General features: G+C 43.6%; 1 protein-coding gene across 2 annotated transcripts; it reads right to left on the bottom strand.

The window, feature by feature from the left end:
• Positions 1-1201: 1201 nt before the first annotated feature.
• On the bottom strand, positions 1202-13090 carry slc34a2b (solute carrier family 34 member 2b). 2 transcript variants are annotated; one of them, XM_086088358.1, is made up of 13 exons: positions 12365-13090; positions 11477-11530; positions 11278-11406; positions 10034-10162; positions 9798-9941; positions 8606-8717; positions 8327-8522; positions 7149-7238; positions 5620-5731; positions 4383-4550; positions 3568-3684; positions 2099-2223; positions 1202-2029 (listed from the first exon to the last, which is right to left on the bottom strand). In XM_086088358.1, exons 2-13 carry the CDS (start codon positions 11520-11522, stop codon positions 1502-1504), a joined length of 1896 nt encoding a protein of 631 aa, XP_085944484.1. In that variant the 5' UTR covers positions 11523-11530; positions 12365-13090; the 3' UTR covers positions 1202-1501. The 2 variants fall into 2 exon arrangements, with proteins under 2 accessions (XP_085944484.1, XP_085944485.1); XM_086088359.1 differs by lacking the exons at positions 11477-11530; positions 12365-13090 and having other exon boundaries at positions 11297-11397.
• Between the last annotated feature and the right edge of the window lie 383 nt (positions 13091-13473).

Raw genomic sequence — 13473 nt, 5'->3', positions numbered from 1 at the left:
TAATTTTTAATAATCATCTAAACAGGCGATGACATTTTTTTATTGTAATAAATCGCATGACTTCACTAGTTAACTCCCGATAAATCAAAAATTGTACTTATTAGTTACTTACTTATTATACTCTTGTTAACAAAAGTGGAAAAAAAATGTAAACTAATAGAAATAGTTCAAATGAATTTTTTGATGTTCATAGCTGTCAATAGCAGTGAATGAGTTAACGACCAGCTTGTGCTTTTTGATGATGCAATGTTAATGGTTGGAAAAGAAAAAAAAACGTGTTTTTTGGGGTCTTAAAAAGTGAGGTACAAAGTTTTGGCCCAACGCCAGCAAAACTTATACATAATATACATAATTTATGAGCTTATCTATACATATATACTGTATGTATTTACATACATATGGTTTGGGGCGTACCTCAGTTTTGTGCTCATGATTTTTGGTATTGTTATTTTATTATTATTTAAATAAAGAGAGTGAAAGTCAACCGTCCTTGAGATCTTGATGAGATCTTGCCGACTTATTAGGTAGGAAAAAGCGGGACTGCAGTGACATGGAGCGACGAGACGAACGCTAACCTTGAGCAATACATTCTTCATCCGTTGCCTTTGTTGAGAGAATTGCTCGTTTTTTTTATGGTGTTGGATCCAAGAATAATTACGGTAGTTATTAGGGGTGTGAAGTGCCTAGTACCTGGCGATTCGATTCATTTCAAGATTCATAGGTCACGATTCGATTCGATTAATCCCGATACGAATCCAAAAAATTGTTATTGCGATTTTTTTTAAAAACTCAAATTTAGAAAATATTAATCAGTAAACTTGTACATGTACACTGTAAGATTTGTATGAAAATTTATTTATCTGACAATTCAGGCTTATAACGGAGCCACTGCATTTAACAAACAGGTTGCAGTCTGTTTCATGTTTGAACAGCACTGAAATCAAATATTAAAGGCTTAATGTTCCATTAATATAACATTCTTCCATGCTTAATGTGTGAATCCTAAACCTAAGTAAGTACGTTTTGTTGAATATTCCCATAAAAAAAATTCTGTTTAAGAATCGATTCGAGAATTGCGCGCTGTAATATCGCGATATATTGCCGAATCGATTTTTTCTAACGACGTTAGCAAAGACGTGGGAACACATTGTTTTGATAGCAGAGCAAATGCAGTCCCTAAATAAATGACAAAAGAGTAGACTTTACTTTAAAAAAAAGAAGTTAATTTATCAACACATTTTTGGTCTTAAATATTGAAGGAAAACAGACATACATTCTACATTTAACATTCAGAGAATTTTTTTTTCCCATCCATACAGAAAATACAAAAAGTCCCAAAAGGAGTGTAGCTAGCATTCGGAGGTTACATAGACAAGTATTCACCAGGTCCAGTGTTTTAAGACAGTTCATAGCAGCCCAACATTGAGATTACAGCGTCCAGTCAGGGCAATCATTAAACGTCAAGAGATGACCGTTCACAATTGTACACATTTCGGTGCTTTTAAAGATGAGTTCCTTCGATGACCTTCGGGCCGCCGTCCGTTACGGCGGCCGGGTTGTCGTACATCTCCAGGCTCTTCTTGCGCGTCGCTTCGTCCTTCTGGCAGCAGTTGGAGCACTTGCAGATGCAGCAGCAGTAGCGGCCGCAGAAGCCCATGCAGGAGGTCACCAGGTTGTCCCAGGGTGCGAGCGAGCGCATGGGCCGCGGCAGGAAGTTCCAGGTGCGCAAGAAGCCCGGCAGGGCGCGAGGGCAGCGCGACTGCAGGATGTTGACCACGACGGCGAAGATGACGAGGACCGCGATGGGCACCCCGACGCCCACCAGGACTTGCCAGCCGGCGAGCGACAGGCCAAATATGGTGAGGGGCAAAATCAGGAAGCACAGGACGAGGTAGAAGGCGGCGAACCAGCGGTACTGCGCTGTGCGGTTGCCTAAACCCCTGGCCAGCCTGATGGGTATCCGTGTGATCGGGATCGGGTACCACAACATGATGCCCATGATGTTGAAGAAGAAATGGCAGAGCGCGATCTGGCGAGAAATGCAGACGATTAGACCTCAAAATGGTAAACGCGACAAAGACGTCTTCTTCTCTTGTACCTGCAGCGAATTGGCCAGCTTTTCCCCGGGGCTCGCCATCGCCGCAAGGATGGCTGTGGTGGTGGTTCCGATGTTGGAGCCCAAAGTTAGAGGATAGGCCCGCTCAAGGCTGATGACGCCAATACCTAGCGAGAAGACAAGAGTTTTGGAAGAAGCTTTCACTATTTTGCCGACTTTCCAGAACTCGTAGATCGGCCAAATCTTCCCCCGCGATATTCCGACACAGACTCTGCATCATTCCAGACATGATCCCGAGATATTTGAACTCTGCACGTCCAAATCTGAGACTGTGGAAAACCAGGGCAGGGATGAGATCCTGAGTCAGCAGGGATTCAGACTCTGGACCAGGTTGGTCATGGCGAAGAAAGTTCTCGTAATTCCTAGCCAGTCTACATTCCCATCCTCATCCGCTTGCCCGAGAGACCAAGATCACGGGTACGAAAATACCAAACGAGTTTCGGCCGTAGAGTGTCTGGGATTTAAGGGGTTGTCCCTGGTACGTCCCACCAGGAGGTGTCCGCGGGAACCTGAGAAATGATGATTGGACCAAGTCAAGGAGAAATGCCGTTTTATCTCTGCTCCTGACTGAGGACCTGATTTCTTGTCAAGCATGTTCCTGTTCCTGTTCCTGTTCCTGCCCACCATGTCCTCAGCTTTTTTAACCAAATGCTTGTCTTAGATATCCTTGCAGATTCTTAGTCATCCAGATCACGGAAATCCACAAAAGCAGATCTGGTTCGTTGAAGACATGCCATCGGGTTCTTCAGTCCTTCGGTCCTCTCGTTTGAAAGAGGCGTAAAAGAAAAATCCAAAGATGACCTCATTCTATGGGAAGAGTAGCTTTGAGCTGATTTGCCACAAGACAGCATACAAAATATTGAATTTAAGAAACCTTTAAGATTATAGGTGAGTTCAACAAAAAGAACATTCCTTTTTCTTTTTTTTTTCGGGAGAGCTCCGTATTCGTTCATTCTGTAATTTTACCGATTTGACATGTCATCATCATTGCTCTCTCTCTTTTTTCAATATTTTTTAATTTTTAATTTTGTATGTGCATGTGTGCGTGCGTGTGAGTGTGTACTCATTTGTTTACCTAAAACCTATTAAAAATCCCATACCGTTCACCTAAACCCAATAGAGTCGTGAGGTTGTCAGGAGACCCGAGGAAGGATCAAAGAAAAGAAAGGACAGTGAAATCCAGCACCGACAACAAAATGAACATTCCAGTTGCCTTGATTCAACCGTTCTCTTCCATCTGAGGAGAATCTGATGACAAAAGAGCCCCGCCCTTCAAACCATCCAAACACACATCCATTCTGTAACGCTCATCTTCAAGAGGTTTGCGGGTGAGCCGGCACCGATCCCAGGTGACTTTGAGAGAGGCAGGGGAACACCTTTTACACCGGCAGTCGATTACGGGCCACACAAAAAAAAACGATACGGGCCAAATCCCGCAGTCCAAAACTCACCGACAAGAGGCGTTATCGCCGACGTGAAGACGGAGCTGCTCTGAACGATGAAGGTCATCCCGGCGCCCACCACGATTGCGATATAACCGGTAACCCAGGTGAACGGGAAGGGGAAGTCTGCGGGGGGGGGGGGGGGGGGGGGGGAATCACAGAAAAGATGACATGTGATCGCCGTGACGTAGACGCGGTGCGCGCAAGTCGGGTCGCGACAGGTTTTTGTCCCTGAGCTTTCGTCTTCACACCGTTCAGGAAAAGGGAAGCCTGAGGGTGGGGTTTGTCAAGCGTCAGGTGTGGCTGTGCCTGCTTTGCTCATCAAGCATCACCACCAAAGTAGATGTGCTGACTATCAAACAGGCGCAATGTTAAAAGGTGTCGAAAAGGAAGTCCACCTTAAAACATTTCTTGGCAATAAATATGTGACCTCACGAGTCTAAACGTGACATTCCGATTAGTATTACATTTGTGGAATATGAGTTATGAAGCAAATTATCCATCTCAGGGGGGGGGGCGGCCATTTTGCCACTTGCTGTCGACTGAAGATGACATCGACGTTGCTCGGGTCTTAAGCAACAACCAATCACAGTTCAGCTTCAGGAAACAGGCGAGCTGTGATTGGCCGTTGTCGGAATACCATATTTAGACCAGTGGGGCTGCATAGAACATATTCTTTAAATCAATTAAACAAAAGCAAATATTGTCATTTAGAGCGTTTATATGCAGAAAAATCATCAATTTTTTTTTTTATATTTTTCCCCGAGGCGTTTGTTATCAACATCAACACAACAAGGCCCACTACCAAAAACCAAATCTTTCACCTGTGTTGAGCACCTTCTTGATGACTAAAGCCACCTGGCCCTTCAGCATGGAGTTGAGCAGCTTGACGATGAGGATGAGGCAGCTGCAGAGGATGAAGAGCGACATACCCAGCAGGATCAGGCCCACCGCCAGGTCGGGCAGGTTGGCGTTGACAAATATATGGGAGCCTGCGAGCGCGGGGTGGCAAAAGTATTTTCACCACGACACCGTCAAGGAAAATCTGGAAATATTTTCCCTCTCGTATTAACTTGCATAGTAGGACAACATGGACGTTGTTACATGTTAAGAGCTGGATGTGGTTGGTTCGACTTTTTTAATGTCAAAACAATGTGATCCAAATGCTTTGCTAACGTTCGGAACGGACTGGCAAAAAAAAAATGCTAAATTAGCTAACGCTAACACCTTTTCTTGTATGAGACCCAACTTCACAAATCATTCTTGGAGCTGGCATGAAACACTTCTCTTAACTCATTCACTGCCATTGACGGCTATAGACGTCAAAAATTTATTTGAATTATTCATATTATTATTATTATTATTTTTTTTTCCCACTTTTGCCAACAAGAGTATGAAAACCTAGAAAAAGAATATTGTAAATTTAGAACATTTTCATCGTTAGTTAACTAGTGAAGCCATGTGATTAATTACCTGACGGGCCTAATTTAAAAAAAAAAATAAAAATAAGGGGCATTTAATCGTAATTAATCGCATGATTATTTTATATCTGTTCTAAATGTACAAAAAAAACATTTGAGGTTTTCATATTTTTTTTTACTAAAATATATATTTTTTTAATAGAAATACTTCTCATGAATTTTTGACGTCTATAGTCGTCAATGGCAGTGAATGAGTGAAATAATAATGTGCATTTGTACTAAGTTACTCCTCAGGATGTGTTTGTCGTTCCTCCATGTCGCTGTTGTCATTGCTATCTGGTTAAGTTGACCTCTCTCACTATTTACGTCTTCTTTATATCGTCAGTTGCCGTTATCCAACTGGTGGTCCACAAAACAATCATTCACTTTCAATTCCAGACTGGGTTGTGTTTAGCCAGGCGCTCCGATTAGCATGAATAGCCTCATTGAGCAGGTAGAAGGTATTTGCAGAGTCAGCAACCAAGACCAGTCAAAGGTGGTCATTGTCCAAGCGGGTCGCCGCCGGGTTCGGGGGAAGAGGGGTCATTTGTCTCCAGTTACACTTCAGGTGTTCACCAAAAGACAGGGAGGCGGGGCTTACATTTCTGTTGGTAGTCCGTCCAAGTGGTGTTCATCTCAGTCCACGTTAGGTTGCCTTCCTCCCAGCAGGCGGCGCCGGCGGGGCAGATGGTCACGGTCTCGTTCCAGAAAGTCTTCATTTTCCCCAAGAGAGATGCAAATTATTTGCAGCAGACATTGTACATCACTGCATTCCTCTTTTGAAAGATAGCAAGCCATCGGAATGCGCACTCGTGTTTTCCAATGTTCGTATCAAGGACGTTGGAGGGTTAGAATGTACGGTCGATGTTTTTAAGTCGCCCTGCAATGTGCGACCCAGCATAACAAAATGAATCGGAAGTCCCAAGGGAAGATTACAAGAGTCAATATTGGTTCAGTAGGTCAAACTTTTACTTCTTGGGACTCACAAACATACGGTACGGGTCCAGTTTAAAGCGGACAATTCCGTTTTGCCAAATTAATACTAGTTTCACAATTCTACATCATTATGAGCTCAGATTAGGCCAGGAATACACAGAATTTTTCCATAAATAAACTTTAGCATAGCAACAGTTGCTATTCGAGAGTTTGTGACCCCAAAATGCCGGCCTCTGATTGGTTCATTTGAGTAGCGTAATAGGCACGTGGCTAAAAGGGCGTATGTCATATCTACCTATTCGTATCCATGGAAATTATGTAATGAGCAATAATGATGTAGTGAGTAGCGTAGCGCAATGCTTGATATGTCAAATTATAAACTGTGATCCTTCTCGTTTTGATTATGTCAAAGCCTTATTTCTGTAGTGGGGTTTCCATCCACCCACATTTATTAGAATTTTCAAGAAATGTGAAAATAAAACTGAATGGAGGCGCTAGAAATTCGAAAAAGGGCCTACAATTCGCAAAAAAAAAGTTTTGCCGCTTGGAGGGGGTGGATTTTGAAGTGTTATCGGAAAAAAGGAAAATGCGAATAAATGCTGTCAAGGCCGGATACACGTCGCACGTTTTGACCGGATAATACGTCACACGTACGCTTGTAGTCCCAAAGCAATGGCGGACGATAAAGTAAGGTATGTTTGGGGGGGACGACGAAACAGAAATATTTTTGAAATTCATTAAAGAAGCAAATATTAGATGGAAAACAGCAAAGAAACGCACGGTTGTTCTTCTTTTAAAGTACTGGTGGATCACATCTCTATGGTGTATAGCGCCACCTACAGCAGCGGAGTGCCCTCTCAATATTCTCAATAAAGGAAGAACAGATGGAAACGGACATAAGTCGCATGTCCGTTTTGCGCATTTTCAGTAAATTCGCTTAAAAAATTCTAAACAATTCGACTTGTGACTCATATTGCTATGCCGGGTTACATATACGTATATTATATTATCCAACGCAGCTGTTATTTGTAACAATTACGATTAGCTGAAAATGACGCCATCCGCTATTTCCGATCGTGGGATCAGATCGCTAGTTACACTTTTAGTACAACCAACCGGTTTATTTCTTTGCATTATAAGTCAAGGTAATGTGCAGTGGAGCCCTCCGTTCAGAATCCACGCATGTTTTCTTACCGTGTTAACTTTCTTCTTGCACCAGATTTTAATCAGACTCTTGTTTCTGGCACCTCCGGTGGCGATTTCGCTGATGACCGATTTATCCAACTAAGGAAGAGATAGCAGCGTTGGAGGAACAGCTCAAAACATTCCCAAAGTAATTACTTGGGGCATCGTCGTACAAAAAGAAGCGGGGTCCTCAGGTTTTAGAAAACTTCAAATATATTTAAAAAGTCTAACTATCCCAATCTTCATTGTTTACTAATGACAGTTCAGAATATGAACGGTTCTTGAACGTGAATAAGACAGGTGACCCGGTCCTCTCGCTCATCCCCCCGCATACTCCTCAGCATGGTCTAGTTGAGTAACTTCCCGCAAGTTCAACACATGTCGGATGCCCCTGTGCTCAAAAAATTGTGTCGCATGTTTTTCTTGAAATTCTCGTTACCAACTTTTCATAACTGGCACTAGTTGGAACTGGTTTTCCTTCCGCTTGATGTCACGTCAGAATTTCGATTTGCCAAAAGCTGTCAAAGATGGAAAGTAACGAAGTAAACTCTATTCAGTAGTTTTGTCCAGTACTTGGTACTTTCCTGAGTATTTATTTTTTAGACTACTTTTTCACTGGAAACATTCGGTAAAAATACTTTTTACTTCTACTCGTAAAGTACATTTCCGAGCCTGTACTTTTTTTTATTTTATTTGAGTGAGTACTTTTACCAAAGTTGTATTTTACACAAGTAATTATACTTTTACTCAAGTAGAGAATGTCAGTACTTTTACCATCTCTAAAAGCTTTCATGACTCTGAACCGCATAAGCGCCCAGGATAATGACATGGCAAAAAAGGTGGTGTCTGCGCTAATAATCAACTTTGGAGGCCAAGTAGAGGGCCACAGAACGTTGTCAAGCGGGCCACAAAAGGCCCCCGGACCCTCAGTTTGAGACCCCTGGTCTAAATGGTCACCTGAAATAACAGCCTTCAGACTGTCAATCCAAACCGAGCAGTGTTGATAACAATTCATTCAGCCATTGCATATGAACAGGGGTTCAAAAGCGGTTGCTTTAAAAAATAATAAGAATACAGTACTTGGATGTCAAAAGGTATAATTAAATATAATGAAAGCCAAATTCCTCCTACTCATCTTTTTTTAATTTGCAAGCTTGTCAAGGAGAGTCCCTTTGATTTTTCTCTACCTGGATAATTGAGTCTGTGAGCGGTTTGGTGATGGTCTTCAGCAGATCGGGCGCATCCTCCCCCGACTGGATGTGGAAAGACTGGATGATGAGGAGGGTGAGCTTTTCCAGGACCCCCGTGGCCACCTCCAGGGGCAGCAGCACCAGCACGGAAAGCCAGTTGAAAAAGTCGTGCACGGTGGCGCCGGCAAAGGCCCTGGACGGCGGAGATGCGCCGTGACGTTCTCCAACGTATGTGCGTGCCAAACAGCAAAAAAAAAATTGCTATTTTTCGTTTACCTGCGGAACTCGTTGCGGTTGCCTGCTTGCATCATGGCCACGATGGTGTTAGTGACCGACGTTCCGATGTTGGCACCCATGATGATGGGCACTGCGGACCTGACCTCAAGCACTGCAAAAAAAAAAAAAAAGTGCTTTTGTTGAAAACATTTGACTACCAGAATAAGCTTGAAGCAAACTTTTTTTTTTTCGTAAAAGAAGAGAGCCTATTCTTTGTTTTGGTCTGCTAGGGGTGTCAAAATTGGTGCGTTAATTTTGAGTTCATTTAAAGTTCCTGCTTTAATGCACGCATGGGGGAATTCCAGTCGCAAGGCAACAGACACGTCCACGTCAAAATTGAGCAGTAATAAATTTAATAAGGAAGCATATATTTGTGGACACTGGGGTCAAGTTGTGTTTTAAAAATGTGCAGAATTTCACAAGTTACTTCATGTTAAAGATTAGATCGCTCTTAATAAGAAAAGAAAAATGCACTCAGCTGTCACCAACGTCTTACAAATGCAACCATGCCATCTAGTGGCAGAAAAATGACCTCAACGCAAATCAATACCACACACACCTTTTTACCGTACAGTACATCTTTTTAATTTGATGAATTATTATGAAATGACTGTAACGATTCTTTAAAGATCCAGTCATATTTCTATTAGTTTAAAAAAAAAAATCCACTTTTATGTTAAGAGTATACAAACTTGGAAAAAAATATTTTATTGTACATTTACAACAAATATACAATTTCAGATTAATCGCGAGTTAACTATTGAAGTCATGCGATTAATTACGATTATTAAAAATGATCGCCTGACTCAAAACTATTTTTTTTCTGATGAAAGACAACCTATTCTTTGTTTTGGTCAAAACACCTGTCGATATGGAGAACTCTGCGTGCATATTAAAATGAATGGCCGTGTTTTCAAATGTCAAAGGCAATTGAGTTTTCAACAACCACCGCATCGCTCTAAATGTGCGTCCTAATGGCAACATCAAAGACGATTTTTAGTCTCTGACAAAACAGGTTTTCATAATCATTAAAGGCCGAGGCTAAAAAGGCTCCCGATGAGATGAGATGAGGCGTAGAATCAAAGATCATTAAAGGGAAAGGGTATGTTTTCAAAACCTGTATAATATCAAAAACAATATCAAAGACGTCAAGAAGGACAGCATCATCGAAATCAAGCGCCTCGGTGCTTACAATCAGAGGACACCATGCTGACCACGATGGACGACGATGTGCTGGAGCTTTGCACCAACACTGTGACCATGACCCCGATCACCAGGCCGGCCACCGGGTTGGACAGGATCACGTTCTCCTTAAAGATGTCTCCGGCGGCTTTGCCTGCGCACAAAACATCAAAGATGATCCCCCGGGAGCGTCTCCGGCGGCCTCACTGCCGGAAACGCGTCCAAATCTTCCAACGTCCGTCTCACCTCCGACCAGCTGGAAAGCCGAACTGAGCACGTCCAGCGAGCAGATGAACAAGTAGAGGAGTCCGAGGAGGAGCGCCAGCTTTATGATGGCGATCAACACTCGCAGGATCTTGCCCTTGGTGTCCAGATCTGAAAGGATCGCACCATGGTGAGGATCAAAGATGCACCACTTGCGATCCGAACGGACGGAACAGTTTTGCCAGCTTGTTAAGGATAATGTGGTTTCTTGTTGGTAAACACCAGAAAGGTCAACTTTGGAATTGTAAAACTGGTTTCGGTGGTCCACAAGAGGAAGGATGACTGGACTGGCCATCTGGCGTACGGGACAAATGCCTGGTAGGCCCAGTGTCCTTTGGGGTTGATGTGGTGCTATTCAATTATGAATTGACTCCATTTTACCCCGAGAGGCCGGCCCACAATTTAGAAGGAGCAGCCCCATTCATCCATTTACATTATAGAGATCAAACGGAACCAATGAACATTAGTGGTAGAGCTGCGTGGTCAGGAATCGGGCCAGTCCCGTCCTGATCGTATCAGTTGCATGTTGGTAAGTATCCAGCTTTGAAAACTCTTTTCATCCAAATCTCCACAGGCATGACTTGAGATTTTTCTGTGGGTCTACTCATGACAGACACGCCAACCAAATTTTAGGGTAAGAGACATCCAGAGACTGTTTTTGTTTGGTAGTTCTGGCCATGAGAGACAGTCCTACCAAATTCCATAATGCTGAATGAAATAAACCAGCTTTGGGAAATGGCATTAAAAAAATTGTGAAGTGATTCAATAGCATTTGGTTAAAATTTGGTAGCAATTGGACAAAATATCTACAGGTCACCAAAATGACCACTTCAAAAGAAAACGGCAGATTTATTTTGCATTTTGCATCATGAGTTCCAGAGAATTGGAAGAAGATGAAATTAGCTTTGAGGGCTACTTTCTAAATTTTGCTGGCGCTGCAGACTCATGTGACAATTTGGATTTTAAGAGGACCTAGACCGAAGCTCTGTGGTGCACCCCAGGAATCTGACATTCAAATCCAAATAACAGACTTCATGTGCATTTTAAAGCATGGGTTCTTGAGACTTTTTTGTGACTCTTCTCTTGACAGACCTGCCTACCAAATTTCATGCAATTTAAAGAAAACGTCTTCAGGGGCTGAGTTTCTGAAAAAAATTTCAGAAGAACGCAAATACAATTTTGACAAAAGCAGACCAGGACCTTTTTCTCAGCCCAAACAATCTCACCTGACCACTGGACACCCACTTGCTTGAGCTCCGGCAGGTCCCACGGGTCCTCTTCAGGCGCGTCATCGTTCACCAGGTCCACGGTGGAGTAGGCCGACAGCATGTCCTTCCCGCGCTTATCTTTGTCTTCTGCGAGGGAGGAGCATTATAGAGAGGAAACAACATGGAGGCTCAACGTGTCGGGTGGAGTGCGACATACCAAAGCTGGGGGACGACTCAGCCCCCACTTGTGGCCTGGGCCCCATGACTGGATCTAGTGAAAGAAATCACCGTTTAGTCCGTTGCGTGCAACAGAATTCCTGGAACAGCAGACCGTCTGTAAGCAATTTTTGTTACTGTATCCAAAAAACGACAGCTGTAATTATCTGGCTCCGAGGGGGAAGGGGGGGGGGGGGGGTCGGAGGTCGGGTGGGGGAGGGGTATTGTGGGGGTAATCCAAACCATAAAGGAGGCGGGACGCTGACTGTGTGCAAGGGAATGCAAGGGTGTCATTTTTCCTGCCATGTTGCCTTGTAAGCAATTCAAAGACGACATTTTTCCGCTTTTGGAGATTTGATCCGAACTGTAAAAGAGGCACATCGTTGCTTGTGTGAGGGAATTTCTGATAGACAAGATAAGTGTTACTATCCTACAAGCTAACCAGGCAATTTTATGCCTTTGGAGGTAGCATCAAAGAGGCAAACTACTACTGGTGTGTATGAGAATGTCAGAAGTTTCTGAAACTTAGTTCCTTTGAAGGTTTTTTTTTTTTTTTTTTTTTAACCTCACATGAGCTTAAATAATCATGACAAATGCGTATTTTCTCCATTTTCTGATTACTTACGTCCAAAAATAAATTCATCATTTACGATTTTGTTTTGGATGAAAAGAAGTGATTCACAGATAGAAGTCGCACATGCCTCGGAGGGAATTGGACTGTTGACAAAAAAAGTTTCTCTATGAAGTGTTTGGCCACAATTCAAAAGTGCAGAGAATTGCAAACACAATTTCAAAAAGATCCTATTGCCTCCAATTAGGCCTTTTTTCCGGCCCTTACAAATCAAGCACAATCTGACAACATTTCCCCGCCGGTTCCGGTGAGACTCACCTGAGTGCGATAGCTTTATGAATGAATGTTGAAGTGAGTTATTTCCTGGGCTGCCGTGCCGTTCCCTGTTTTCTTATTACCAGCAGACCCGAGGGAGGTCACGCCACTTGCTGCCGGGTTCCGAAAGCCGAAAAGGGACGGGACGCTGCACCTGGGGCACCTGTTGCTACGGGTCGGCCGGCCCGGCATGCTGCTCTTATAGGTCTGCCACATGGTACACACACACACACACACACACACGCACACACACACAGACTGGGTGCAAAGGTCGGCTACACACGTATGCTCATCTCTCTCTCAGGCCCTCCCTCTCTTTCTATTACTCCCTCTCCGTCTTTTTCTGCTTCTCCCCCTCGCTCTCTCTCTCTCCCTCTCTCTCTCTTTCTGTTACTCCCGCCCACTCTTTCTCTCACTGTTCCCCCCTCTCTCTCACTCAGTCTCTTTTTCTTTTTTTCTCTCTCCCTCTTTCCGTTTCTCCCTCTCAGTCTTTCTCTCACTCTGTTACTCCCTCTCTTTTTTTCTCTCTCCCTCTTTCTTTCTGTTTCTCCCTTACTTTTTTCTCTCTCCCTCTTTCTTTCTGTTTCTCTCTCGCTTTTTTTCTCTCTCCCTCTTTCTTTCTGTTTCTCCCTCTCTTTTTTCTCTCTCCCTCTTTCTTTCTGTTGCTCCCTCTCAGTCTCGCTCACTCTGTTTCTCTCTCTTTCTGTTACTCCGTCTCTGCACCCCCACCCCCCCTTCTCTCCGTTTCTCCCCTTGGGTCTCTCTCTCTCTTTTTTTGTTTCTCTCTTTTTTTCTCTCTCCCTCTTTCTTTCTGTTTCTCCCTCTTTTTCTCTCTCTCCCTCTTTCTTTCTGTTTCTCCCTCTTTTTTTCTCTCTCCCTTTCTTTCTGTTGCTCCCTCTCAGTCTCGCTCCCCCTCGCTCACTCTCTCACTGTCTCTTTTTCTGTTTCTCTCTCTTTCTGTTACTCCGTCTCTGCACCCCCCCCCTTCTCTCCGTTTCTCCCCTTGGGCCTCTCTCTCTCTCTTTTTTTTTCTGTTACTCCCTCTCTGTTTCTGCCCCACCCCCATCTCTCCCACACTGCCTGCAGACAAGTCAGGCAAGTGAGCCACTACG

Source organism: Leptonotus elevatus, chromosome 11 (genome assembly GCF_054856555.1).
Source record: "Leptonotus elevatus isolate MCC_2025b chromosome 11, RoL_Lele_1.0, whole genome shotgun sequence".
NCBI classification, from domain to species: domain Eukaryota; kingdom Metazoa; phylum Chordata; class Actinopteri; order Syngnathiformes; family Syngnathidae; genus Leptonotus; species Leptonotus elevatus.
This window is presented reverse-complemented; position numbering and strand designations above follow the sequence as displayed.

Bases quoted from the DNA above. Each gene is read 5' to 3' on its own strand.
- slc34a2b (XM_086088358.1), bottom strand. From the start codon at position 11,522: ATGGGGCCCAGGCCACAAGTGGGGGCTGAGTCGTCCCCCAGCTTTG. The intron at 9,942-10,033 runs GTGAGACGGACG...TTTTGTGCGCAG, and splicing joins GGCTTTCCAGCTGGTCGGAG to GCAAAGCCGCCGGAGACATC. The intron at 3,685-4,382 runs GTGAAAGATTTG...CCCCCCCCGCAG, and splicing joins CAAGAAGGTGCTCAACACAG to ACTTCCCCTTCCCGTTCACC.